The 25,717-nt window shown below is 38.0% G+C and overlaps 3 protein-coding genes across 3 annotated transcripts; 2 read left to right on the top strand and 1 right to left on the bottom strand.

Annotated features, from left to right (window-relative positions):
* Positions 1-361: 361 nt before the first annotated feature.
* LOC130913811 (tubulin beta-1 chain) lies at positions 362-2,958 on the top strand. Its single transcript, XM_057832685.1, has 4 exons — positions 362-526; positions 1,294-1,402; positions 1,467-1,577; positions 1,782-2,958. Exons 1-4 carry the CDS (start codon positions 392-394, stop codon positions 2,846-2,848), a joined length of 1,422 nt encoding a protein of 473 aa, XP_057688668.1. The 5' UTR covers positions 362-391; the 3' UTR covers positions 2,849-2,958.
* A 9,312-nt stretch (positions 2,959-12,270) lies between these two features.
* Positions 12,271-19,641, top strand: LOC130913812 (tubulin beta-4B chain-like). Its single transcript, XM_057832686.1, has 4 exons — positions 12,271-12,333; positions 16,239-16,347; positions 16,419-16,529; positions 18,228-19,641. Exons 1-4 carry the CDS (start codon positions 12,277-12,279, stop codon positions 19,286-19,288), a joined length of 1,338 nt encoding a protein of 445 aa, XP_057688669.1. The 5' UTR covers positions 12,271-12,276; the 3' UTR covers positions 19,289-19,641.
* Positions 19,517-25,264, bottom strand: bcl2l16 (BCL2 like 16). The gene is given in 6 exon segments (XM_057832209.1): positions 19,517-19,792; positions 19,794-19,813; positions 21,420-21,598; positions 21,601-21,759; positions 21,762-21,914; positions 25,261-25,264. Coding segments are annotated over 6 exon segments (636 nt in total). The 3' UTR covers positions 19,517-19,671.
* Between the last annotated feature and the right edge of the window lie 453 nt (positions 25,265-25,717).

Below are 25,717 nucleotides of genomic sequence, written 5' to 3'. Positions count from 1 at the left end.
AATTTGGACGCTGTTTAAAGTACTGTTTAACATTCTTAACACGAAACATGTTGTGTTTAGGGTCATGTGTTTCTGACTGTGGTTAATCCTCGCGATATTTAAATGAGTTTTTCAGTAAAATGATACGATATCAAGCATGCACTTTAACTATAGGCTATATATCATGTGTCTTTTCGTTTTCTTCAATTTCGCCATCTCATCATGGATGAAGTCGCCTGACTTTTCCACGCCGGCCGGTCAAACGCTAAGTATGATTGCCAGAGATCTGACCAATGGTGTGAGGCCAATCTGAAATCTCATTGGTTGAGTTTCCTGTCCATAAAGGTTGTGTTAGAATCGTCCAATAACCCGTCGAATAGGGGACCAAAGGGCGGGTCGTGGTCATATAAAGATGGGTGTACCGCCATTGTGCGCGCACTTCCAGCAAACCAAAGAAAGAGTAAGACTTGTCGTCGTTGCATCTGACAAAATGAGGGAAATTGTGCATCTTCAGGCTGGCCAGTGTGGAAACCAGATTGGTGCTAAGGTGAGTGAGCGTTTCCTGTTGTCGAAAGCTAAAGTTTTATTTCGTAAGTACAACTAAAACCGCTTCCTCCCGAGTAGTCGCTGCTTTGTGCCTGTTGGCGTCCTAAAAACCACACCCTAGGATTATCAACGTGTCCTACTTAAGGTTATTTCGAAATAACGGTCCCAGTTAATTAACTTCTAACTTATACCCGTCGTTTAATTTACCCATTTAGTCAACCAAATTGTATTTAGACAATTTTAAAGATGGTAAAGATAACTTTTTTTTTTTTTCTATTTTTGCATATCCTCTAAATCTTATTGGTATCCGTTTTTGTTGAAGTTACAGTGAGGGTCGAATATTGAAACTCGAAAACATTTAATGTATTTTTGTGAATTGTTATAACATAATGTACAATGTAGTGGGTTGAAGAATAGTGTCAGATTATATGAACAATTGCGTTTTCAATCGACGAATATGCTCAACTGTACTCTACATTTGGTCACTTTGGGTTTTAAAATGAGAATTTCTCCTGGTTTGTTCCCGAAATTCGATGAGGCCTAGACCGCATTGCGTCTGTATCCGAGCCCGGCATTTGCCGCGAGAGGGCCGTGCTGGCGGTTGATGACGTAAGAGGCAGTGTTCAAAATGGGGTCTCGGCCAATAAGGGCCCAGGGCGCGCGCGGGAATCTCCTGTTTGAATGCAAGAATCTTTTTTTGATAGTTTTAACCAGAGATTGTCAAATTAAATAGGCGTGTTACTGAACCTTATTTAATTTTTTTAATAGTTCTGGGAGGTTATAAGCGATGAGCATGGCATTGACCCAACTGGCACATACCACGGTGACAGTGACCTGCAACTGGACAGGATCAATGTCTACTACAATGAAGCCTCAGGTAATATTTCATTGTTTATTGAATACATTATCTTTTAGCCACTAAATTTGCGCTCTTTCACTAGGTGGAAAATATGTTCCGAGGGCTGTACTGGTTGACTTGGAACCAGGCACCATGGACTCTGTGAGGTCCGGACCTTTTGGCCAGGTCTTCAGACCAGACAACTTTGTCTTTGGTGAGTTTGTTTGAAATCTTGTTTGAATTTTTTTTTTTTTAATATATATACATCAAAGATGACACTTCACTTAGACTGTGATAAAAGTCGTCAATACATTTTGACCAGCGAGTATGGCTTGGATGTCAATCACAGCCACTGAGTTAAAGAATCTACTGTATCAATGTTATTTTTTAAGTTAAATTTTGATCTTCTGTTTTACAGGCCAGAGCGGTGCTGGTAATAACTGGGCTAAGGGTCATTACACTGAAGGTGCAGAGCTGGTGGACTCTGTCTTAGATGTGGTGAGGAAGGAGGCTGAGAGCTGTGACTGCCTCCAGGGTTTCCAGCTTACACACTCTCTGGGTGGTGGCACTGGCTCGGGAATGGGCACTCTCCTCATCAGCAAAATCCGGGAAGAGTACCCCGATCGCATCATGAACACCTTCAGCGTGGTGCCTTCCCCAAAAGTATCCGACACAGTAGTTGAGCCCTACAACGCCACACTGTCAGTCCACCAGCTTGTAGAGAACACAGATGAGACCTACTGCATCGACAACGAGGCTCTGTACGATATCTGCTTCCGCACCCTGAAGCTCACCACTCCCTCATACGGCGACCTCAACCACCTGGTCTCGGCCACCATGAGCGGTGTCACCACCTGCCTCAGGTTCCCTGGACAGCTTAATGCAGATTTGCGCAAACTGGCTGTCAACATGGTGCCCTTCCCCCGTCTGCATTTCTTTATGCCTGGGTTTGCCCCCCTCACAAGCAGAGGCAGCCAGCAGTACAGGTCCCTCACTGTGCCTGAGCTCACTCAGCAGATGTTTGATGCCAAAAACATGATGGCCGCTTGTGACCCACGCCACGGGCGCTACCTGACTGTGGCCGCCATCTTCCGTGGCCGCATGTCCATGAAGGAGGTGGATGAGCAGATGCTCAATGTGCAGAACAAGAACAGCAGCTACTTCGTCGAATGGATCCCCAACAATGTCAAGACCGCCGTGTGTGACATTCCCCCTCGTGGTCTCAAGATGGCTGCCACCTTCATTGGCAACAGCACAGCCATTCAAGAGCTGTTCAAGCGCATCTCTGAGCAATTTACAGCCATGTTCAGGCGCAAGGCTTTCCTCCATTGGTACACGGGCGAGGGCATGGATGAGATGGAGTTCACTGAAGCGGAGAGCAACATGAATGACCTGGTGTCTGAGTACCAGCAGTACCAGGATGCCACTGCTGAGGAGGAGGGTGAATTTGGTGAGGATGAAGAGGAGGAGGAGGATATGGGCTAATTGTTTTCCCCGTCTTTCTGTTCAGTTAAATTTCCAGTTCCTACCGTTAGTCTCTTCCAGGTTTAAATGTTGTCTGCTGTTGTCAAATAAAGGTTCTTGTGCACACTCAATGTATTTGTACATTTTTGAAAATTTTACAGAAATTGACCATAAATTGTACCTGCAGTATAAAATTACAACCATTTTTATAATGTGTGAAAGGCCAGGTAGATATTTGGCTTGTGGTCATAAAAAGAGGTGCGCGTCATTCCTAAAACAGAGCATGCCTCTGCAGTCTAAATCATGGAATGAGTACATAAGATGGAAACGTGACCATCAAATCCATATTGAAAAAAGGCGTCCGCTAGGTGGCAGTGTTTTTTTTTTCCCCCAAAGAAAAGCTTCATTTGCTTTGAAAGACATGAAAATGTTTTTTGAGACCACTTGACTTATAAATTCATGACACATTAACCATCACATGGCCTGAACACAACTTAAAATTTCAACTAGTGTTGCATTTTTTAGTCTCCTGTATTTTTGAGTTTAGGTTAAGCTGCATTAACCTCCATACAGTTGCAATAAATCCAAGGGAGATTCTATTTGCCCTGCTATCAAATACCATTTACCAACTCGTTTGTAAAGACCTTTGTATAACGGCATCACGAGCAATACGATTGAAATGCGCAAATTTGCGCCCCTCTCAATTCACAAGTTCAAACTGACATGGTTAGCCTTCATTCGCTGGATTTTGAGTCAATTTGATCTAGAATATGACCATATGCGTATTAGAGCTCTTGAACATCTGCATTTAAAAGGTGATGCCCAGTCCAATCCATTTGAACTGGGAGGGTGACAGCGAATACGCTGCCATCCCTTCCACTTCAAACAGATTGAACGTCTATGGCTGTCAGTGGCAGCCAATGCCAGGCAATGAGTAATTTTGGCCCATTTAAAGGTCATTTACCCGTTGATTTTCATTTACTTCCTGTTGATTTTGGGGTATATTATGGGTGACTTGCTGTTTATTTTGCGTTACAGAACAGGAAGTGACCTGGGAATCACCCAAATGAATAGGCAGTGACTCAAACTCAACGGGAAATGACCTGTAAATGCCCTAAAATGACAAGCAAGTGACCTGTAAATGCTCCCCAAATCAGACCGAATGTGAATTTTTTATTTTTTTTTAACTGACACCTTTTTAAAATGGTAACTGGTGTTATATAGCGCTTTTCCACACTTAGATGAGTTCATCAGGGCGGAGACTTGAACCCACAACGATATCTCGATTCTTGACAGGAGCATATCGGTAACCTTTTAGGATACAAAGTATCACAGTATATCACCATTTCGATATTTTGTCACACCCTAGTAACATCACTGAAGTGTTTTCAATTTGATTCGGTGTAGACCAATAAAAACCGCAATATAAAGAAAATCTTTTTTAAATTAATCTTTTTATTGTATAAGCATTGATTCATTTGTCGTTATAAAAATAAGCATATTTTAAATATGTAATGTCAAAACTTACCAGTGGCGTTTCCTTCTTTACCTTCAGTTTAACTGACTAGCTCAATACCAAATAGGCATATATGAGACAACTTTGTTTTTTCTCCTTAATGTAAGTGACTTGCTGACACAAGCACAGCTTTATGACACAATAAAAGAAAGAAAACCTCATGTTGTTCTAGTTATCTGGTAATAATATAGCTTGTTGCTTTGTATATTTGATTTTTTTTTTTTATTTAACTTATAAAATGCAGCAATTTGGTGGTTAAATTTGGACTGAAAGAAATGGTTTTGTTATCGTTGTTTTCCAATTTAAAAAAAAAAAGGGGGGGGGGGGTATCCTCCCCAGTAGCCATCTTTACATTTACTGACACGTGAGGTCGCCAAATACTTTTGTTGTAGAGCAGGGGTCCCCAAACTTTTTCCTGTGAGGGCCACATAACTTTTCCCTTCTCTGAGGAGGGGCCAGGGTCAGTTTGTAACAGAAAAAGTGTGATGATTGCAGGAGTGCCTAAAGGTAAAAATTTATTGTTTTTCAGAAAGCCACAATCAAATAACCCTCTCTGGATTCTTCACGGAACAAAAGTAAATATAATAATAATAATATATAATAATAATAATAACAACAATATTAATTAAATAGATAATAACCAAATGACCCTCTTAGTTCTTCACAGAAAGAAGCCAGGAAATAACACTATTGGAAAAAATAAAATGAAACAACAAAATGCTCTGGTATTGTTCAGGGGGCCGGACCAAATGTGGAGGTGGGCCACATCCGGCCCGTGGGCCGTAGTTTTGGGACCCCTGGTAGAGGGTCACCCTCTAAAAATAAGCACACCGTCTGAGGGTGTGCTGTGTCAAGTAAATCGACCCACTTGGCCGAATAAGTCAACATATAAGTCTTGTAGACTGGTGACTCAAACCAACTCCTTGCCGTTGAAGACATTGAATGTTAGGTACAATGAATTGCAAAAAGTATTTGGAAAATAATTTGATACAATTTTAGTAAAATGTTTAACACATTTGAACTGTGAATTGAGCTGACAACTCTTTCTCCCAGATACTGTAGGTCTCATCATCCAATATTTCAGCACATACTGCATATGCTGACTTGAGTTTATGTGGAAGTGCTGCATTTGTGGAATTCTCACTGTACCATCATGTGTTGGCTGTTTTGTGAATAGTCATTGGATGAAATTTAAAAAGTCATGAAATTCATACGTACAACGTAAGCGGATTTTAAGGGGGGCAGGAGGGCATATATAGGGGGATATATATATATATATATGTATATATATATATATATATATATATATATAGGAATATAAGAGTTATAAAACTGCAACAAAAATAAATGAAATGAACAAAAAAATATATTTTTATAATGGGTCAAAATTATTTTTTTAACAGATCACGTGACTAGCAACGTAGACGGTCATTTGCTTTGTATATAATTTTTTAAAAAACTTTGGGGAGGGCAATTTTATTTTTCAAATCATTTTTTTCTTTGATTGAATTTTTTTTTATTTATTTATTTATTTTTTTTTTTTTTTGATCGAAGAAACTTTTGGGGGGGATTAAATGATTTAGACACAAATGTCCTACCCATAATATGGCTCAACAAAAAAAGGATTGCTTCAATAAAAAAATTAAAAAAACTTTTTCAAAGAAAAATTACATTTTCGTGTTCAAAAACTTTTTACATGATTAAAATTGTTCTTTTGATTGATTTTTCTTTTTGAATTTTTTTAAAAGCAATTTCTATATATATATATATATTTTTTTTTTAAATTGAATAATAAAGACAAAAATGACCTAGCCAAAATGTGGCCCAAACATAAATCAACATTACTTCAATCCAAAAAAAAAAAAAAACTTGACTTCAATATCCCCCCCCCCCCCCCCCCCCCAAAAAAAATCAAAGAAAAATAGCGTTCACATGCATTTTTTAGTTTTTTTAGTTTTAAATTCATTTTTGCATTCAAACACTTTTTTTTTTGATTGAAGCAACTTTTTGGGGGGTTGAAAATATATATTTTGATTGAAGCAACTTTTTTTTAAATGAAGTAACTTTTTCTTTTTGATTGAGTAATAAAGACACAAGTCTACCTCCATATTGCTCCGCATCAGTGTTTGATATGACAAGAAAGCTGAGCTAAAAATGGAACACCTTTTTACCTGGAAGTGAACAGTTTTCAAACTGTGCTGGTCGTTTGACAGATGTAGCCTTACTTTCATAGTATCATTTTGAAGTTCCATCATAAAGCCAGTCTAGTGAAGGCTCTTTTCTCAAACATTTCAGAACACCGCCACAACTTTAGCAAATGTATTATGGTGACCGATTAGAGGCAATAGTTAAACGGAAAGCCTTTTTTGGATTAGTAATAAAAAATAAAAAAAAGAGAATACATGTAAAAGCTAATACTTTTGTTATGCCATTTTTATTAACAGTGAAATATGCGATTTAAAGTCTATTGTGTGCAATTTAGTTGAGTGAACTTAAGCGCAAAATAGAGAGGAGTTATGGAGAACAAGGAAAATGAGAAAAAGAGATTGCAATCATAATGAATCAGATTAGCCAACAAGTGTATTTTTTTGTTTTGTTTTTAATAATTTTATTTCTGCTACAACTAATGAAAATTGTTTTTTTCCCCTCTGGCAGTCTCTCGGTACACTAATGACTCTCATTGGCATCCCTATTTGTGTGTATGTATTGTTACGTGTTGGTCACCGTGACTGCAATACATGCTTTAAGAGCCATTGGATGGGGTCTCAGATTTAAAAAAAATATATATATATATATTTTTTTTTTTTATTGTTGTGTGTACTCAGCTTTATATTGACAAGTTTCCTGAGCAAAATATGGGCGGCACCATCTTGGACAATGTCTGCCTCGAACTTCTGGTTCAGAAAAAAACTACATGAATTACAAATAAAGTAAGCAATGTTTTGTCAAAGTTAAAACTGCAAAATTAAAGCAGAGGAACTCATGGAATCTCCATTAATGGATTTAGCACGACGTAGATGAGATTGTATGATTGTTCTTATCACTTTGTTTATCATTTGTGGACAAAACAATAACAACCTGTCAGTCTGTGTTGATGTGAGGTATAGATTAATACGCCGGCCACTTGAGTGACCAATATGAGGTGAAACTACACATTATATTACATTTGCCGAATGCAGAAGGGCCAACATGGATTTTGTTGTTACAAGGAAATACTACAAGGTATGTACATATTATAAAAAAAATACTATGTCATTCTTTTGTATTGTAATTAACGATCGCAATAAAAAACATTAAAAACAATTCCTTTGTGTTATTTGATATGTCCCAAATGTAGATTTAAACATTATTTGACCAAAATAACAACAGAAGCTCGCATCATGTAAAATAGTTATCTATACCTGTCAACCCGAGGCTGTTGGCAATCTTACAAATAGTGACGCATGCCCTTACAAATTGGTGACTAATCTTACAACGTTGTATATAGCGTCCAATATGAAACAAAAATAAAACTCAATTTTTTAAATAATATGAGTTTATTGGTAATATTATAACATTATAACAGTATATATATATAACTTATATAATTAATTATATAATATATATTTATATTTATTATATATTATATAGTTATAATTAATATAATAATATAATTTATATAACATTGTAACAGTGCAATCAAAGAACAATCAATATCTTCAGCTAGATCATGATTACTAAAATTTAAAAGTGACTTTTGTTATAATTGTATGTAGCACTTTTGGCAATTTCTACCATATCTTTTGATGGCTGTACTTCATTGCACTTCAGCTCGCGATTCAGTTTGACGTGAAGGTAGTTCGTTAGTGTGTCCAATTATAAATTAAAAAGGTCAGTTGATAAAATTAACTTACCGATGCAATCTTTGAGTCAGGGAACATTTCTTTTGTGTTCGGCAACAAATTGGCAGAATAAAATCTCCGCTTTCGTCACTGTTCATTCTGCAGACTTCATCTTTATGACCAGTGTTGTTAATCTTACTTTTAAAAAGTAATTAATTATACTTACAAATTACTTCTCCCCAAAATTAATTGAGTTAGCAACTCAGTTACCTGAATGTAAGAGTAATTAGTTACTTGGAAAAGTAACTGGTGTTACCTTTTATGTTTTTTTCTTCTTCATTTTTTCATTAAAAAAAAAAAGTCAAGAAATATTGGAGCCACCTAGCGTTGCCTCGTGTTTGCTACAGCGTCACAACAAACACTCTTCTCTCTCCGTGTCTCTTTTGCGTGTGACTTTTCTCGCGTCATTCAAACAACGTAGTAAAGCACATTGTCTCGTTGCCTAAACGGTGATAAAATCCGAACGGAGAAAAACGAACGCAATGCACGAAAAACGTACAGATTTTGAACGTACGGCGTACACATTTAAAAATCAGCGCTCACTTCTACAAATTATGCTGAAACGGTACAACTTGACTGGTATGTTTATCATTAAAGTGAGCAGAATAAATTAATACCATTGAAAATAATGCTTGAACTCAAGTTCACAGACAAGAATAAAATGCTGATTTAGTGCTGATATTTTGAGTCAGTAATTCAGGGAATACAAACGGAAAGAATATAAGACACTGTTGCAAAATTTTAGATAATGAATTAGCGCTGCAACGATTAATCGATTAACTTGAGTATTCGATTAGAAAAAAAGATTTGAATTAAATTTTGCTGCTTCGAGTATTCGTTTAATTAAAGTGGTGTTGTAATGGTTTGTTTCGAAAGTGTTTGCATTTAGTTTTATTGATTTGGGTGGGCACACTGCCCTCTAGTCTGCCTCATTCCACATGGCTGAATCCAGCTGCTCCCTGTTAAGACCAACATATGCTAAATTTGTTTGAAGTAATGTTTTTTCATAATTTAGCTCATAGGTATATTTAGCCGTCCTTGGGAATATGTGTTTGAACCATTTGTTGAGAGCATTGTAAAAAAAAAAAAAAAAAAAAAAAAATACAATAAATAATGTTAGCATTTTATGGCATTTAAGCTATATTTATGTTCCTTATCCGATTATTCAAACTAACTAGTTCATCGATTAATCGACAACAAAATAATCGATAGCTGCAGCCCTATTATATATATATATATATATATATATATATATATATATATATATATATATATATATATATATATATACTGTGTATATATATATATATATATATATACATATATATATATATATATATATATATATATACTGTGTGTATATATATGTATATGTATACATACAGTATATACAGTGGCGGACTTAGCACTTTTGGGGCCTAAGGCGAACATATCCAGGAGCCCTCTTCTTGTGTCAGGGGTTAAAACAGTGAGAAGGGTGTGGAGGAAATATGTTCCGGTACACTAGGGCTGTCCTAAACGACAAATTTTCTCTTGATTAGTCAGCCGACTAGTTTTACGATTAGTCGACTAATCTAATAATTGTCTTTTTTTTTTTTTTTTTTTTTTTTTGTAAAACTAATTTAGCAATGAAATTTTTGTTGATGCTTATTAATTCACAAAACCATTTTGGAACACTTAAATTCTTTGATAAAGTACAAATAATCATGTAAATAACAATAATTAATCACAAAACAACGAGGTTAAATGCTGATAGCATTTACTAGTGCAAAAGAATGGAAAGTAAACAGATTCAGAACACTGACTTTGCCTTTCCAACATTATTCAAAACAATTTTTAAATAAAATTCTAGCAATGTTATTATAGTATACTACTATATATAATAGTAGTAGAATAACTATAATAATTATGCATTGCCAATCATATTTGTCATAAAGAGTGTCATTTGAAAGCTATTCTTAGTGTAGAATCTGTATTCTGTAGTATTTACTCAACATAATATTAAATCTGAAGTATGTGGGATTAACTCCAGAAATTGTTATTTATATGACGAACACGACATGCTTTTATTTTGAAATGTTCACCGGAGGTACGTTCACTAAACCGCTAACCGAAAGCTTTACACTCTGTAGAAAAACATTCTTCGTCATTGCTTGTGGTGTCACTAATAGATTTTTAAAAATATTTGCGAGCAAATGCTGTTAACCAGCTGTTGAGTGTTATTGTATGACTGATTGGAAATGTACTGCATTGTTTCGCCACAGGGTGTCCTGTCGTGTATTTTATGTTCGTTGTGAAGAAGAAGAAGAAAGTTAAAAGAGGCATTAGTGGCCTGTTCTCAATTTCTCCCTCGCTGCACTTTGGCTCTCATGGAGAGCAGGTTTGCTCATGTGTTTGAAATAAACGATAGCCGACGTGCAAAATAGCAAATGAGCTGTAAAAAAAGCAAGCTTAGTGGCGTGAAAAACGCGGGAGAGCTACAGTGGGGAGAACAAGTATTTGATACACTGCCAATGGATTTTCCCATTGGCAGTGTATCAAATACTTGTTGTAAGTAAAGCTAACGAACAGCTAAGCGGAGCTAAGCGATGCTAAACGGAGCTAAGCTAAGCTAAACGGCGCTAAATGAAGCTAAGCGACTGATTCTCAGTCCGTCGTCGTGGAACAGTCCATTGTAGTGCGTGTGTGTGGGGGAGAGATAATATAAATGCAGCATTCAAATGGCTTTCTTTTTTGTTTTGTTATTTGTTTGTTTGGTATGCTGACATAATTATACATGACAAATAGTTGGGGGTGCTGCTGGCTCCGATGGCCCAAGCCCTTGCTCGTTGGGGCAAGGGCAGCTGGTTGGGGGCCCCCTACTGGTTGGGGGCCTAAGGCGATCGCCTACTTCGCCTGAATAGTAGATCCGCCTATGAGTATATATATATATATATATATATATATATATATATACATATATTAATTAGGGCTGTCAAACAATTAAAACTTTTAATCGAGTTAATTAGAGATTAAAAATTAATTAATTGTAATTAATCGCAATTCAAACCATCAATAAAATATGCCATATTTTTCTGTAAATTATTGTTGGAATGGAAAGATAAGACACAAGACGGATATATGCATTCAACATATGCTACATAAGTACTGTATTTGTTTATTATAAGAATAAATCAACAAGATGGCATTAACATTATTAACATTCTCTTAAAGTGATCCATGGATAGAAGGACTTGTAGTTCTTAAAATATAAATGTTAGTACAAGTTATAGAAATTTTATATTAAAACCCCTCTTGATGTTTTTGTTTTATTAAAATTTGTAAAATTTTCAATCAAAAAATAAACTAGTAGCTCGCCATTGTTGATGTTAATAATTACACCATGCTCACTCATTGTGCTGAACGCATAAACACCCAAAAACAAGTAACAAGCGGACATTACACTGCTGTCATTTTAATCTGTTTGAGCGGGGCATGTGCGTTAATTAGGTCAAATATTTTAACGTGATTAATTTTTAAAAATTAATTACCGCCCGTTAACGCGATAATTTTGACAGCCCTAATATATATATTATATATATATATATATATATACACACACACATATTATACACACATATTATTATATATCTATTATTATTATTATATTATATCCCCCCCCCCCCCCCCCCCCCCGGTTTTCGCATGTATATTTATAATTGCTCTTTACCTTAAAATTTGTTTTATCCGATTACTCGATTAATCGATTGTATTTTCAGTAGAATACTCGATTACTAAAATATTCGATAGCTACAGTCCTAAAATGAATGTACTTAGAATTTAGCACGTTGATGTAGTTTGTAAAAAGTACAAAGTAAGTGATATGTACATGCCATACCAATTGATGGCGGTAATGCGCCAACAACCGACAAACAATTGAAGAGGGATTAACAAAGAAGAGACGCCGATTCGACGAAAGGGGGCAGTGGAGTTGCACACAAACAGTTGGATACTAATAAGCACCACCAATTGCTTCGAAATTTTTCGGCACATTTTATTCGACACGCCAGAAAATGAGAGAAATTGTGCATCTACAAGCTGGTCAGTGTGGAAACCAGATTGGTGCTAAGGTTAGTACCTTGTACCTGGTTTGTACCTTGTAGTAACTTGATCCTGGTTTTATGAATTGTTATTTGTACCTTGACTATTGGCATCTTTCGTTAAAAAAAAATACTTGGCATACTCTTTTAAAAGATGAAAAACACCAGGTATGTTGTTTCCTGTTCTGTAACAGCTCAGAACAATTCAATATCAATTCATAAAATCAATCATAAGACACTGGATATCGAACAGTAATTATATAAGTATTTTGTATCACGAGCTTTTTTAAGCATTTAAATTAAGTTTGACTTTACATTTTAAAGGCACTTTCATTACTGGGAAGCGACCCCAAATTCATATCGGGTCGCTTTACATTTTAAAGGCACTTTCATTACTGGGAAGCGACCCCAAATTCATATCGGGTCGCTTAAATTAAATTCTTTTGCGGAGGATGGACTTGGTGAAACAATTTGGCATGTAACCTGCTGGATTGTTTGATGTCTTTGAGGGTTTGCGAAACTGTTCTATGTTTTGCGAGTGTTAAAATATTGCGTACTTTGCTTATGTTTTTATATAAAAGTTCTGTGCATTTGTGTACACTGTTGTGTTATGTGACGCGTACCCTTGGGATATTAAAAGGAAAAATAGACCTACTGTGTTATAACTTTGAAGAAAAATCTGTAGTCATGACTTTGTTATGTATTCACTTAAAAGTCCTTCCATTTTGTGAAAAAAGTACCTTGTAGATTAGAATAACCCAAGGGTGCTGGCGTCCCACCCCAATTTTTTTCATATGTTTATTATAAACCAAGGGCGTAGGTTTGGTCTCAACCTTGATAGGGACTATATAATAGCATGACCAGCATGTATACTTTTTGCTGGGGGTGGGAGACTAATAAGGCTAAACAGAGTGGGTGAATAGGGGTCAGGGATACATTTCTCACGAATATGAACCTAATTGTTTTATAGGCAAAATCATCAATGTAAAATAAATCTGTATTATACTAATTGTCACACGTATTGATTCAGGTGATAGACCATTCGATTCAAACCTTTGTTTTCAAAAACTACTAATGAAACAGTTTGAAAACGTCCGGAACAAATCTCTGGATTATATTAGGAAATTTTAATCGCAATAGTTCAACGTAAATTACATTAACAAACACAAAAAAATACAAACTTGTTAATAATCTCTTAACTGATTAGGTATGGAAAACATAAAACATCTTAAGACCAATCAACGTTGTCTAAATAATTAAATTAAATACAAATGAAAAAAACTTCTTAGGGAACAACACAAATAAGATGGGGCTAAAACTCGGTTTGATTTCCTATCTATTCTTTTTTCTCCCCCTCCAAACAGGTGTCTTCGTCGGTTTTTGACCCTAACAAACTGTTGGCACACATCACGTATCTCTACTTGGTCAAAGGCCTCGTGGTGCACATGGCATATAGCGACAATATTTAGGCTAGGGGTTGGGTCTGGAACCTTTTTGGCTGAAAGAGCCATGAACACCACATATTTTTTTAAAGGTAATTCGGTAAGAGCCACACAATGTGTTTAAAACTAAAAATACAAGTAATATGTGGATTTTATGCTGTTGCCTATTAATGATGAGTATTTCTTACCATTAATGCGACTTCTGATGCTGCATGGTTTTGCTGATGGCTTTGTAGTCTGGTTGATACTTGGTGGGGTTAAAGTTTCATGCAGGCTTTGAGAAACTTAGGATGTGTCTGTCTTCATGTTCACGAAGGGCCACGAATCCGCACACCGAAACAACTCAACAACACAAACAACACAACCAAACTCGGTGAAGGACTTGTATATCCCCTCCCCTCTTGTTGTCCCTTTCATAGTCAAAACCTTGCAATCACGCTGAACTGAGATAAATTGCTTACGTCTGTTGACTCATCCAAAGCGCACTTATGTCCTTCACTTGCGTTGCCTCAATTTGATTAGACATCATGATGGTACGATCGTGAAGTCTTATCCATTTAATTATCTTGTCTTTATTCGAAAAGTCTTCAAAAACTCTCCACAAAGGCAAATTCCTCTGTTCATTCTTGTTGAAAAGTATGATGGTCCTCGTCTTTTTTTCTTTTTGCCATCTTCTCAAAAGAGTTTCTAAAATTAGCAGACAAACAAGGAAAACGAAACTAAAAACCAGGGAAGTTTGCTTCACGCACATGCGCACATCGGCCGCTATTTTCGAAAGCAAAATACGGCAACCTCACTTGAACAGTGTCTCTGCCACATCTGCATTACCAATGCGATTGATAAATAGATAGACACAACGAAATGTATGTTTGCCACTTTCCCACGAAAATTACTGCGAATCGGCTTTCAAGTCGCCGGTTGTAGTATATAGACTACGTGTCCCGTGATCAACCTGGCCTCACGCAGCCAATGGCATGGAACTTGGGGGGGATCTAACGTAGCACATCTAGGTTGCCATTTGATGATATCGAGTGCAAAGTGCGTGAGTGTTTTCGGAGCATTAAAAAAGTTAACATACTCCGCAAAAGTCACGTCTGCTCATTACTGCACAACACCAGCATATGACCGGTGACTATCGCCATTTCGCGCAATGCGCAAAGAAGTATAACGAAACGTTTTTTTTTTTTTTTTTTTTTAAAGTATTTTCTGCGACCCAGATGCAGTCGTCAAAAGAGCCAGATCTGGCTCACGAGCCAGAGGTTCCCGACCCCTGATATAGGCGCCGCTGGGACATAGTAGATCTTAACCAAGTTTTCAGTCTTTTTAGTGCACTAAAGCTTCTTTGAGCTTCAGCTGAAGCTATAGGGACGACCATCAACAATCTAACCAGTGTCTTAACCTCAGTCAATAAGCCTCTTACTTCACTGGGCATTCCCGTGAGAATCTGTGCTGCTTCACTAGCAAAAAGTTAAAATTATTATTTTCATGGGAGAAAGTCATTTCTCAAAATGTGCAAACTTAATGAAATCAGGATTAATTAAACTTTTTTTTTACCTCGATTATGATTCATGTGTGATTTTTTTTTTTTTTTTTTAATATCTGCATAAGCTGCAAATATTCTTAATAAATAATGTCGAAAATAATTTTAATGAATAATTAAATGCACTAGTAGGTATTTGGTTTCAAAAGTGTAAAGTCACAACATGCTCTAGCCTTCATACCTTCAATACCAGGCCATTTACAAGAAAAGCAGCAGGAAGGTTTTTTTTTTTTTCTTTTTTTTTACTGTCCACACTCTCCTGTGAAATACAGAATCTTGAAGCAGCCTCCTGCTCACGTTTTTCTGGTTCTATAGTATAGTCAGTTTAATGTAATGCTAAATCTGATGCAGGTCGGACTTCAGTAGCAAACATAGTGTTGTGTTTTCCACCTGCACAAATTCTCTTCGTGTTACTGTATTACTTACAGTAGCTGTTGGCCGAAAAAAAACTAAAAATACTAATATCCCTCTTCTTCGAAGGGGGCGGAGGAGTGCATGTCGACACGGAACGTAATTCTGTTCCGTGAGAGTGTGCTTGTGTGAATGGGGGGGGGGGGGGGTCAAGTCATCAGCCGGTCAAACGTGTGTTTGAGGAAAAAAAACATGGAATTGCACATTCAGCAAGTGAAAAGGGGGTAAATGTAAGTCTGAACACAATGAAAATAATTCACCTAATAATGGTAGGGTCAATTCTATCGTTAAAACATATAGGAAGACAATCTAAATGACCTATATAACTGAGCACATTATATAATGCAAATAAGGTTGCTTAAAAGATGGTGGGGACAATTTGAGCACCCTGAAAAGTTGTCAGTGTTTTGTGCCTACCGTCCCTATGCAAACCTACGCCCTTGTTATAAACTGTTTGTATACTGAAGTCATCAGAAATATAGGAACATTTTGTGTACCGAGTTTTACCATGTACTGTATGTACATTTGTGGTTTGTCTTCAGTTTTGGGAGGTGATTAGTGACGAGCATGGTATCGACCCAACTGGCACATACCATGGTGACAGTGAATTACAATTGGATAGGATCAATGTTTACTACAATGAAGCTTCAGGTAAGATACAATACATATTTGAAATGGTTTGTGGTTATAACTTTACAGTATGTACTCACACCCTATGCTAGGTGGAAAATATGTTCCCCGGGCTATATTGGTTGATCTAGAGCCAGGCACAATGGATTCTGTGCGGTCTGGACCTTTTGGCCAGGTCTTTAGACCAGACAACTTTGTTTTTGGTGAGATGCTTTGATCACTTTATTATCATTATTGATATTATTATAATACATCAAAGCAAGTAACTTTTCTGTGTTTAGAGTAATACTAGGTAACTTTTCAACCTTTATAAAATATTCATATAAATATAAAATATTTATAACATTTGTGATGATATGTCGAATGACAACTCGTTGAATGACACCTCTTTTTTATCTTGAGGGTCTGTATCGCTTTTTATCGCTAATTAACTTTGAGGAGGGTGGCAGGAACCCTGCCACACACAAAAAATACAAAGGTGCTGACTGCTTTACAGTCACTTTGCTCTTTCCCCATTCGTTATAAAGATGGAAGTCGATGCGAACGCTTTCACGCTAATTCTGCAAAGATGGCAGCGCAACAAAAGCGACAAAGGCTACGTTCATACTACAGGTCTTAATGCACGAATCCGATTTTTTCGTGTTTTTCCGACTCGAGTGAGGCATTAACTTGACGGTCTGAACGTGACAAGTCGCATAGAACTGGACCATTTCAAATCCGATCTGGGTCACTTTCGTATGTGGTTCGAATACGATCTGGGCCACATTTTTCCAGACTGTTGCGGCGGTCTGTACTGTCCAGACTCTCAAATCGGAATTCATGCAGCAATACATCATCAAAAAGCGAGAGAGACGCTACGGTAGCAGTGCAGGTGTGCGTTATTAGCGCCTAGCTTGCCTTGAACACGGCTTTTTAGGAAGGGTCCGACTTGACAACAGTCATAAAAAAAATAAAAATGGGTTGAGGATAAGCCTGAGAATGATTGGTTTAACACCATTTACCATTTACCATTCTGTCTGCTCCATATAAGCAATATTTCAACATTGCTTACACAGCCGAGAGTCGGGGCAAACTGCCCGTATGTGTGTGTGACATGCGCGGACAGTGCGTGCATGCTCTCGATCCATATACTTTGAATATAAGCCTAGACGAGGATTATTTATGTCTGTTATTTGTGTCCTCTTTTTAAAAAGTAAAATATGATATCCGTGAAATGATGGATGACAGCCAGCATGTGTGGTCATTTGTTTTGATACTTCTGTGCATGCGGGTCGTCTTGCTCAGCACGTGTCGGACTGCGAATTAGTGCGCATGCGTAATACTTGAATGGTCTCAATGGACAAAGGCAGTCTGAACGGGCACGCCAAAAAAACAGATATGATAAAAAATCGGATTTGTGCATTAAGACCTGTAGTTTGAACCTAGCCAAAAAGTAGTCTGAGGAGACAAGAAAAAAACGAAAAAGGGAGGCTACCAGGATTAAAGGACACTCAAAAATAAACATTGGCCCGGCTTTCACCTACTAGTGTAACCCCACAGCGCTGACAAGTTTTGGGCAGAGGGCCGGTGGGGGAATAAGATATAAACGTTTCTCATTGTCAACGTCATCATATGCTATGAATTTGCAACAACTGGATTCATTACCTGATTACTATTTATCCTTCACACAGCGAGTGGAAACAGAATTGTCGTTTAATCCATCTGCAGGCGACCGGGAGATCAGGATTTTCCGACACTGTGTGCTGGTCCTCATGGGAAACACGGTCTTCCTTAAGGCAAAACACTACCGCTTTTGTCCACCTGCGTTGCTAAAATCGACCAAAACTGAAAAGTTACCTGGTGTTGCTTTAAGTCAGTCAACATTCTGTACGGTTGTGAAGCTCAATCATGATTTTTTACAGGGCAGAGTGGTGCAGGTAACAATTGGGCTAAAGGTCACTACACTGAAGGTGCAGAGCTGGTGGACTCTGTCTTGGATGTGGTGAGGAAGGAGGCTGAGAGCTGTGACTGCCTCCAGGGTTTCCAGCTTACACACTCTCTGGGTGGCGGCACTGGCTCGGGCATGGGCACTCTTCTCATCAGCAAAATCCGGGAAGAGTACCCAGATCGCATTATGAACACCTTCAGCGTGGTGCCTTCCCCAAAAGTATCCGACACTGTGGTTGAGCCCTACAACGCTACGCTATCGGTCCACCAGCTTGTAGAGAACACAGATGAGACCTACTGCATCGACAACGAGGCGCTGTACGATATCTGCTTCCGCACCCTGAAGCTCACCACTCCCTCGTACGGCGACCTCAACCACCTTGTGTCGGTCACCATGAGCGGTGTCACCACCTGCCTCAGGTTCCCTGGACAGCTAAACGCCGACCTGCGTAAACTGGCTGTCAACATGGTGCCTTTCCCCCGTCTGCACTTCTTCATGCCTGGCTTCGCCCCACTTACAAGCAGAGGTAGCCAGCAGTACAGGGCCCTCTCTGTGCCGGAGCTCACTCAGCAGATGTTTGATGCTAAAAACATGATGGCCGCCTGTGACCCACGCCAAGGCCGCTACCTCACCGTAGCCGCCATCTTCCGTGGCCGCATGTCCATGAAGGAGGTGGATGAGCAGATGCTTAATGTCCAGAACAAGAATAGCAGTTACTTCGTGGAATGGATCCCCAACAACGTCAAGACCGCTGTGTGCGACATTGCTCCTCGTGGTCTCAAGATGGCTGCTACATTTATTGGCAACACTACAGCAATCCAAGAGCTGTTCAAGCGCATCTCTGAGCAATTCACAGCAATGTTCAGGCGTAAAGCTTTTCTTCATTGGTACACCGGTGAAGGCATGGATGAGATGGAGTTCACTGAGGCTGAGAGCAACATGAATGACCTGGTGTCAGAGTACCAGCAATACCAGGATGCCACTGCTGAGGATGAGGGAGAATATGGTGAGGATGACGATGAAGATATTGCTTAAACCGCCTCCTCCTTTGTTAAATATGTTCAAAGTCTTCCAGGCTTCAGTGCTGCTAGTAAAATTACAAGTTTTGTGCCAGTTAACTTTTGACTATCTATTTGAAACGTTTTTCTTAAACATTTTGAATTTTTGCAATTGATTTGTAATGGTGACAGTGTTTTTTTTTTTTTGTTTTTTTTTTCAATTCAAAAGATTTGTAAAATATGATTGTGTAAAGCCATGCTTCTTCAGAAAGTCATACACAATCAGAATATGTTCTAACTGCATTGTTAAATAAAATAAGATTACAAATGTACCAAATAAACGTAAATTATACTGACAATTTAATGAAAGCAAATACTTGTTGCCTTCTTGATTGATTGTAATTGTTCTGGCTCCGGTCGCTAGATGGCAATGTTGGCAAAAACTTCTTTCCTCAAGAAGTAAATGAGGAAACTTGATGCTAAAGCCAGCAGGGTCCAGCAACACAATTCTTTCACCTCAGCCTCCAGGGTCTTCTTCTTTAAAACGCGATACAAAATCACCCTGGCAAAAAAATAAAATAAAATAAAAATAACAGACCTGCTGCTATGTAATCTAGATTTCACAATAGTAGTGACAGATATTTTTGCTTTTAAATACTGTATTTAAGGCCTTATGCAGTTGCTGAGACATAAAGGTAAAAAGGTAATTCAGGTTGCTATTTATGATTTGTGTGTGTGTGTGTGTGGGGGGGGGGGGGGGGGGGGTGAGCTCAATTGACATTGATATAGAGCCTCAGCTATTGATTATTTTTGTAGTCGATTAATCTATCATCTAGTTCCGTGGTTCTTAACGTGGGTTCGGTGAGTAAGTCTATTAATAAATTACGTCTGTTTTACGCAGCCCCCGCGACCCGACCCCGGATTAAGCGGTAAATGATGGATGGAGTACTTTACGTAAAATCAACAGTATTAAAAGCTTCTTTTGTTTTAGAATCTGTTGTGTTGCTTGTTTAGAAAGAAGTAGCCATATGAAGCATTTGATAACTTTTTTAAAATGAACTTGTAGCAGTGAGCGCATGCAGACATCACATAGCATCCTAGTAGCCAGACTCAACTCTTTCACGCATTATATGTACGCACTCGTACAGCGTCACTCACTGGCTTAACAGGTATTGTCACAACATAAACATTGCGTGTGTCTGTAAACACAACAGAATCGGTTTTACAAATAAGGAAGCCTTAATATTTTTGCCTGATCTACATCAAATTATTAATCAATAGAAGAATTCATACGAATGCTTCGTCGTAGCTCCCAGCTAAGGTACATGTATGGCGAAAGAATGTGTAAGTTTTCTCCTTGAGTTTTTGAAAAACGAACATCTTTGTGAAGTGCACTGCTGTGGAAAGAAACTTCATCATATTCGAGTTCAAAGACTGATATTTATATAAAAGTTAAAAGTAGCCCTGTGAGAAATAATATAAAAAAATTGAGAAGTTAAGAAATTAATATAAACTATGCATTTTTTTTTTTTACCCTGCCTATAAAAAGAATCGAGAATCGTTTTGAAACAAAATCGAAAGTGGAATCGGAACTGTTCAAATGTAACGATGCCCAACCTTAACAACGTCACTAATTAAACGAATACTCGAAACAGCAAAATTTGATTCAAAGCTTTTTTTCTCATTGAATTACTCAAGTTAATCGATTAATCGTTGCAGCACTAAATTGATATGACTTTAAAACAAACAACAATTTTTTTTATGGTGGATCTTTTTAGGTGATTCACTAGACCTGCTCTCCTTTGTTTAGTCCATAAACATTTTTATGGATTGTTACAGATGTTTTAGATATTTGTTGCCTATTTTGTGTATATAAAGTCCTCTGTATGGTTTGGAAGTGTAAGCATTTACATTTAGTGAAAGGAAATAGGGCATTTACTATTTGGAAATTTCCATGCAGTGTTTGTGGAGACTTTTATTTTGGGGGAGGGGCATAAACGTTGAAAGTAATCGTATTGTACGTAAATGGAAACAAGATTCTGCTTAATTTAAAATAATGCACAGCCAATTACATGCTTTGCTACAGCTGAGCCTGGACACTAATGTTGGGATGTCCCAAATTCCAAATGGCCCACATTGAATATTTTCACATTGTGAATAATACATACCCATCCTCCCTTTTCTCTGATATCAGGGTAGATGACTCTCTCCACATAAGCACCCACACACTACTTCAGCTGAGGAATAACTGCCGACATGCCACTCTCATGGCAATGCATGGCCATCTGGCCAGCTGGAATATAAACTGACAATATTACGCTTCATGCCAGTTCTCGGCGTCGGAGTAGAACTGTTCAACCAGGATCCTCATAAGTGTTTGACAAGCTGTATTCTCTGTCACATCCTGGAAGACACGTGGCCATCGTCTGAAGAAGATGGGGAACCGTGTAAGGAGCACATCTCCAGTGTATTGAAGAGCTGCGGCACAGGGAGTAGGCGCAATACCCATTGTGCTGTCAACCCCCCCCAGTGATCACATAGTCTTATCAAATGATGGGCCATCAGGAAGGCCTTTCTCACCAGAGGGTCAGGACTGCTTAGACTAGATCTGGCCTCTGGTACCCATGACTGCCACGTACTGTAGCTTCCCTCGACTTGCTTCACTTATCACCAAACTCTATTCTCATTTGGAATCAAAAGCAACACAGCCATTCATGAAGTCACTTTTCATCAGTCGTTACTGCTCAGGAAGCCTTAAAACTCACCTCCTCCTTTGAGTGGTACTGCATATACAGTGGTATGAAAAAGTATCTGAACATTTTGGAATTTATCACATTTCTGCATAAAATCACCACCAAATGTGATCTAATCATATTTTAATCTCATTAAAATATGAAAACCTATAAATATTTGGGTGGTTTTAGTTCAACAGACAATGTTTTTTCATCTGTGTGATTTTGACAAAGATCAGATCACATTTCATGGGGATTTTATGCAGAACTGTGAGAAATACCAAAAATTACAGATACCTTTCATACCACTGTAGAACACAAAAGTTCATCCAACAGGTATAAATGCACAGGGTCCTTTGGTGTGCGTGTATTTTTGTGTTGTAAAACAAACTTAAGTTTGTCTTAAATACTAGATGTGAACCAGTCAAACTTGAATTTGATTTTTTTCCCCTTGTTTAGATAAATAATGGAAACAATTTTGTCTGTAACCTTTTCTAATTTCTTTTTCTGTAACCTTTGTGATGGAAATATGTTTTTCCAATACAACAACACAATAATATCCAAACCTTCAAACGATTAACAGTCCCTGTTAGAGGACAACACTCAAATAAATTGCACATGAATATCCAACAGCGCTCTGCATGGCGGCAGCTCAACAGCAACAACAAACAATAATACGGCTACAATGCAAGCTATTTGAAGTTCTCCACGGTCTAAAACTTTTCCTCGCTGACCAATATTATAGACTATCATAATCATCTTCATTTTCGACGTCGAATTGAACTTTAGAAAATGTGGCTATTTTGAAAAGAAAAACATGGCTAATTCGTTTTTGCGCTATCTTAACGCCTCCTCTATCAACAGTTAACTTTCTCTTTCCAGTAGCGCCTTATCGAACGTGTGACCTGATTGCAAGCAAGGTGTCATGTGGTGACCATGTTATTAACAAAAAAAAAATGTTTTCAACATACGTATGTATTTAATTCCCAAACTTAAATACGCTGTTGTTTCAATGATTTATTTATTGATTTATTTTTAACAAACAAAACCAATCTACAAAAACACTTTTTCTCCCCAACACCAGGGGACGCTGCAGAACCCTCAGCACCCCACTTCCCGTGCCACTGGTTACATCCACATTGTTACTGCACATGAGATAACAGTTTGTCCTTTACCATAGACTTCATAATGTAACTGACACGGGGCGCGGGGCCGATAAATAAGGGGCCTGCATTGTTGGCGAGGCCGTCAAAGCTGACCGAGTGGAATCACAGACAAAGAGCTTTTTCTGTTGAAAATTCTCGTGAATAAATGCTTAAATCCCTGAAATCATTATAAATATGGACGTAAAACAATCTCGATTTTTGGTTAAAAGCAAAAAAAAAAAAAAAAAAAAAAAACGTGCAGGTAGCATTTATTTTATGTAAATATGTCGAACGTGCGGCTCGTCTTTAAGTTCACTGCGGCGCTCCCTTACCAATACAGAGAGCTTTTTATGTTGAAATTCTTGTGAATAAATGCTTCAATTCCTGAATTCTTTATACATATGGACGTTAAACAGTCTTGATTCTTGGTTAAAAGCAAAAAAAAACATGCAGGTAGCATTTATTTTACGTAAATATTGCGAACTATGATGCCAATGCCGTAGCGGCTAATTTCTCCATTTTTTTTTCACAACGTTTGAAAATGCAGGCATGGTACGAAAAATATAATTACCTTGAATCAAGGGCGTAGGTTTGCATAGGGACGGTAGGGACATAACACTACCAACTTTTCAAGATGCTCAAATTGTCCCCACCAACTTTTAAGCAACTTAATTGCATTATATAATAAATTCAGTTCCATAGGTCATTTAGATCGTCTTCCCATATGTTGTAAGGATATAATTGACCCCACCATTATTATGTTAATTACTTTCATTCATTTCATTGATTTTTAAAGAATATATTTCCAAATTAGAGTGGAAAATAAGTATTTGGTCACCTACGAACAAGCAAGATTTCTGGCTGTCAAAGAGGTCTAACGAGGCTCCTCTCGTTACCTATATTAATGGCACCTATTTTAACTCATTATTGGTATAAAAGACACCTGTCCACAATCTCAGTCAGTCACAGTCCAAACTCCACTATGGCCAAGACCAAAGAGCTGTCGAAGAACACCAGAGACAAAATTGTAGACCTGCACCAGGCTGGGAAGACTGAATCTGCAATAGGTAGAACGCTTGCTGAAAAGAAATCAACTGTGGGAGCAATTAATAGAAAATGGTAGACATACAAGACCACTGATAATCTCCCTCGATCTGGGGCTCCATGCAAGATCTCACCCCGTGGCGTGAAAATGATAACAAGAAAGGTGAGCAAAAATTCCAGAACCACACGGGGGGACTTAGTGAATGACCTACAGAGAGCTGGGACCACAGTAACAAAGGCTACTATCAGTAACACAATGCATCGCCAGGGACTCAAATCCTGCACTGCCAGACGTGTCCCCCTGCTGAAGCCAGTACACGTCCAGGCCTGTCTGCAGTTCGCTAGAAGGCTTTTGGATGATCCAGAAGAGGACTGGGAGAATGTGTTATGGTCAGATGAAACCAAAATAGAACATTTTGGTAGAAACACAGGTTCTCGTGTTTGGAGGAGAAAGAATACTGAATTGCATCCGAAGAACACCATACCCACTGTGAAGCATGGGGGTGGAAACATCATGCTTTGGGGCTGTTTTTCTGCAAAGGGAGCAGGACAACTGATCTGTATAAAGGAAAGAATGAATGGGGCCATGTATCGAGAGATTTTTAGAGAAAATCTCCTTCCATCAGCAAGGGCATTGAAGATGAGACGTATCTGGGTCTTTCAGCATGACAATGATCCCAAACACACAGCCAGGGCAACAAAGGAGTGGCTTCGTAAAAAGCATTTCAAGGTCCTGGAGTGACCTAGCCAGTCTCCAGATCTCAACCCCATCGAAAATCTGTGGAGGGAGTTGAAAGTCCGTGTTGTCTAACGACAGGCCCAAAACATCACTGCTCTAGAGGAGATTTGCATGGAGGAATGGGCCAAAATACCAGCAGCAGTAGGTGAAAAGCTTGTGAAGAATTACAGAAAACGTTTGGCCTCCGTTATTGCCAACAAAGGGTACATAACAAAGTATTGAGATGAACTTTTGGTATTGACCATATACTTATTTTCCACCATGATGTGCAAATAAATTCTTTAAAAATCAAACAATGTGATTTCCTGTTTTTTTCACCCTCACATTGTCTCTCATGGTTGAGGTTTACCCATGTTGACAATTACATGCCTACCTAATATTTGCAAGTGGGAGAACTTGCACAATTAGTGGTTGACTAAATACTTATCTGCCCCACTGTAGTTGCTTTAACTGTCAATGAAAATTATGGTGCTCTTCTTTGTCTCAAATGACATGCCAACACACTACCAAAGCATTAGGGGACTTGATGTACAAGCAGTGCATGCAGTATATACTGACAAGTTAGTTCTGATATACATCTGATGAACTTGCTGGTCTAATACAGCATATTTGTACTGAGGGCCAGGTTTGACAAAATGACAAAAACGCATATTCTACTATTTTTGCTGTTTAAAACATTAAACTATTGCTGTTTGTTCATGTGGCAAGTGGCCCTGCCTGACTGATAATCAGTTCAGGCGAGAAGCCAGCTCTCTAATATCTTCCAGCGGATAGGTGTAATAAACTTTGGATTGTATGCAATATGT

This window comes from Corythoichthys intestinalis, chromosome 3 (assembly GCF_030265065.1).
Source record: "Corythoichthys intestinalis isolate RoL2023-P3 chromosome 3, ASM3026506v1, whole genome shotgun sequence".
NCBI lineage: Eukaryota > Metazoa > Chordata > Actinopteri > Syngnathiformes > Syngnathidae > Corythoichthys > Corythoichthys intestinalis.
This window is presented reverse-complemented; position numbering and strand designations above follow the sequence as displayed.

Bases quoted from the DNA above. Each gene is read 5' to 3' on its own strand.
- LOC130913812 (XM_057832686.1), top strand. From the start codon at position 12,277: ATGAGAGAAATTGTGCATCTACAAGCTGGTCAGTGTGGAAACCAGATT. The intron at 16,348-16,418 runs GTAAGATACAAT...ACCCTATGCTAG, and splicing joins TTACTACAATGAAGCTTCAG to GTGGAAAATATGTTCCCCGG. The intron at 16,530-18,227 runs GTGAGATGCTTT...GATTTTTTACAG, and splicing joins ACCAGACAACTTTGTTTTTG to GGCAGAGTGGTGCAGGTAAC.
- LOC130913811 (XM_057832685.1), top strand. From the start codon at position 392: ATGGGTGTACCGCCATTGTGCGCGCACTTCCAGCAAACCAAAGAAAGA. The intron at 1,403-1,466 runs GTAATATTTCAT...CTCTTTCACTAG, and splicing joins CTACTACAATGAAGCCTCAG to GTGGAAAATATGTTCCGAGG. The intron at 1,578-1,781 runs GTGAGTTTGTTT...TCTGTTTTACAG, and splicing joins ACCAGACAACTTTGTCTTTG to GCCAGAGCGGTGCTGGTAAT.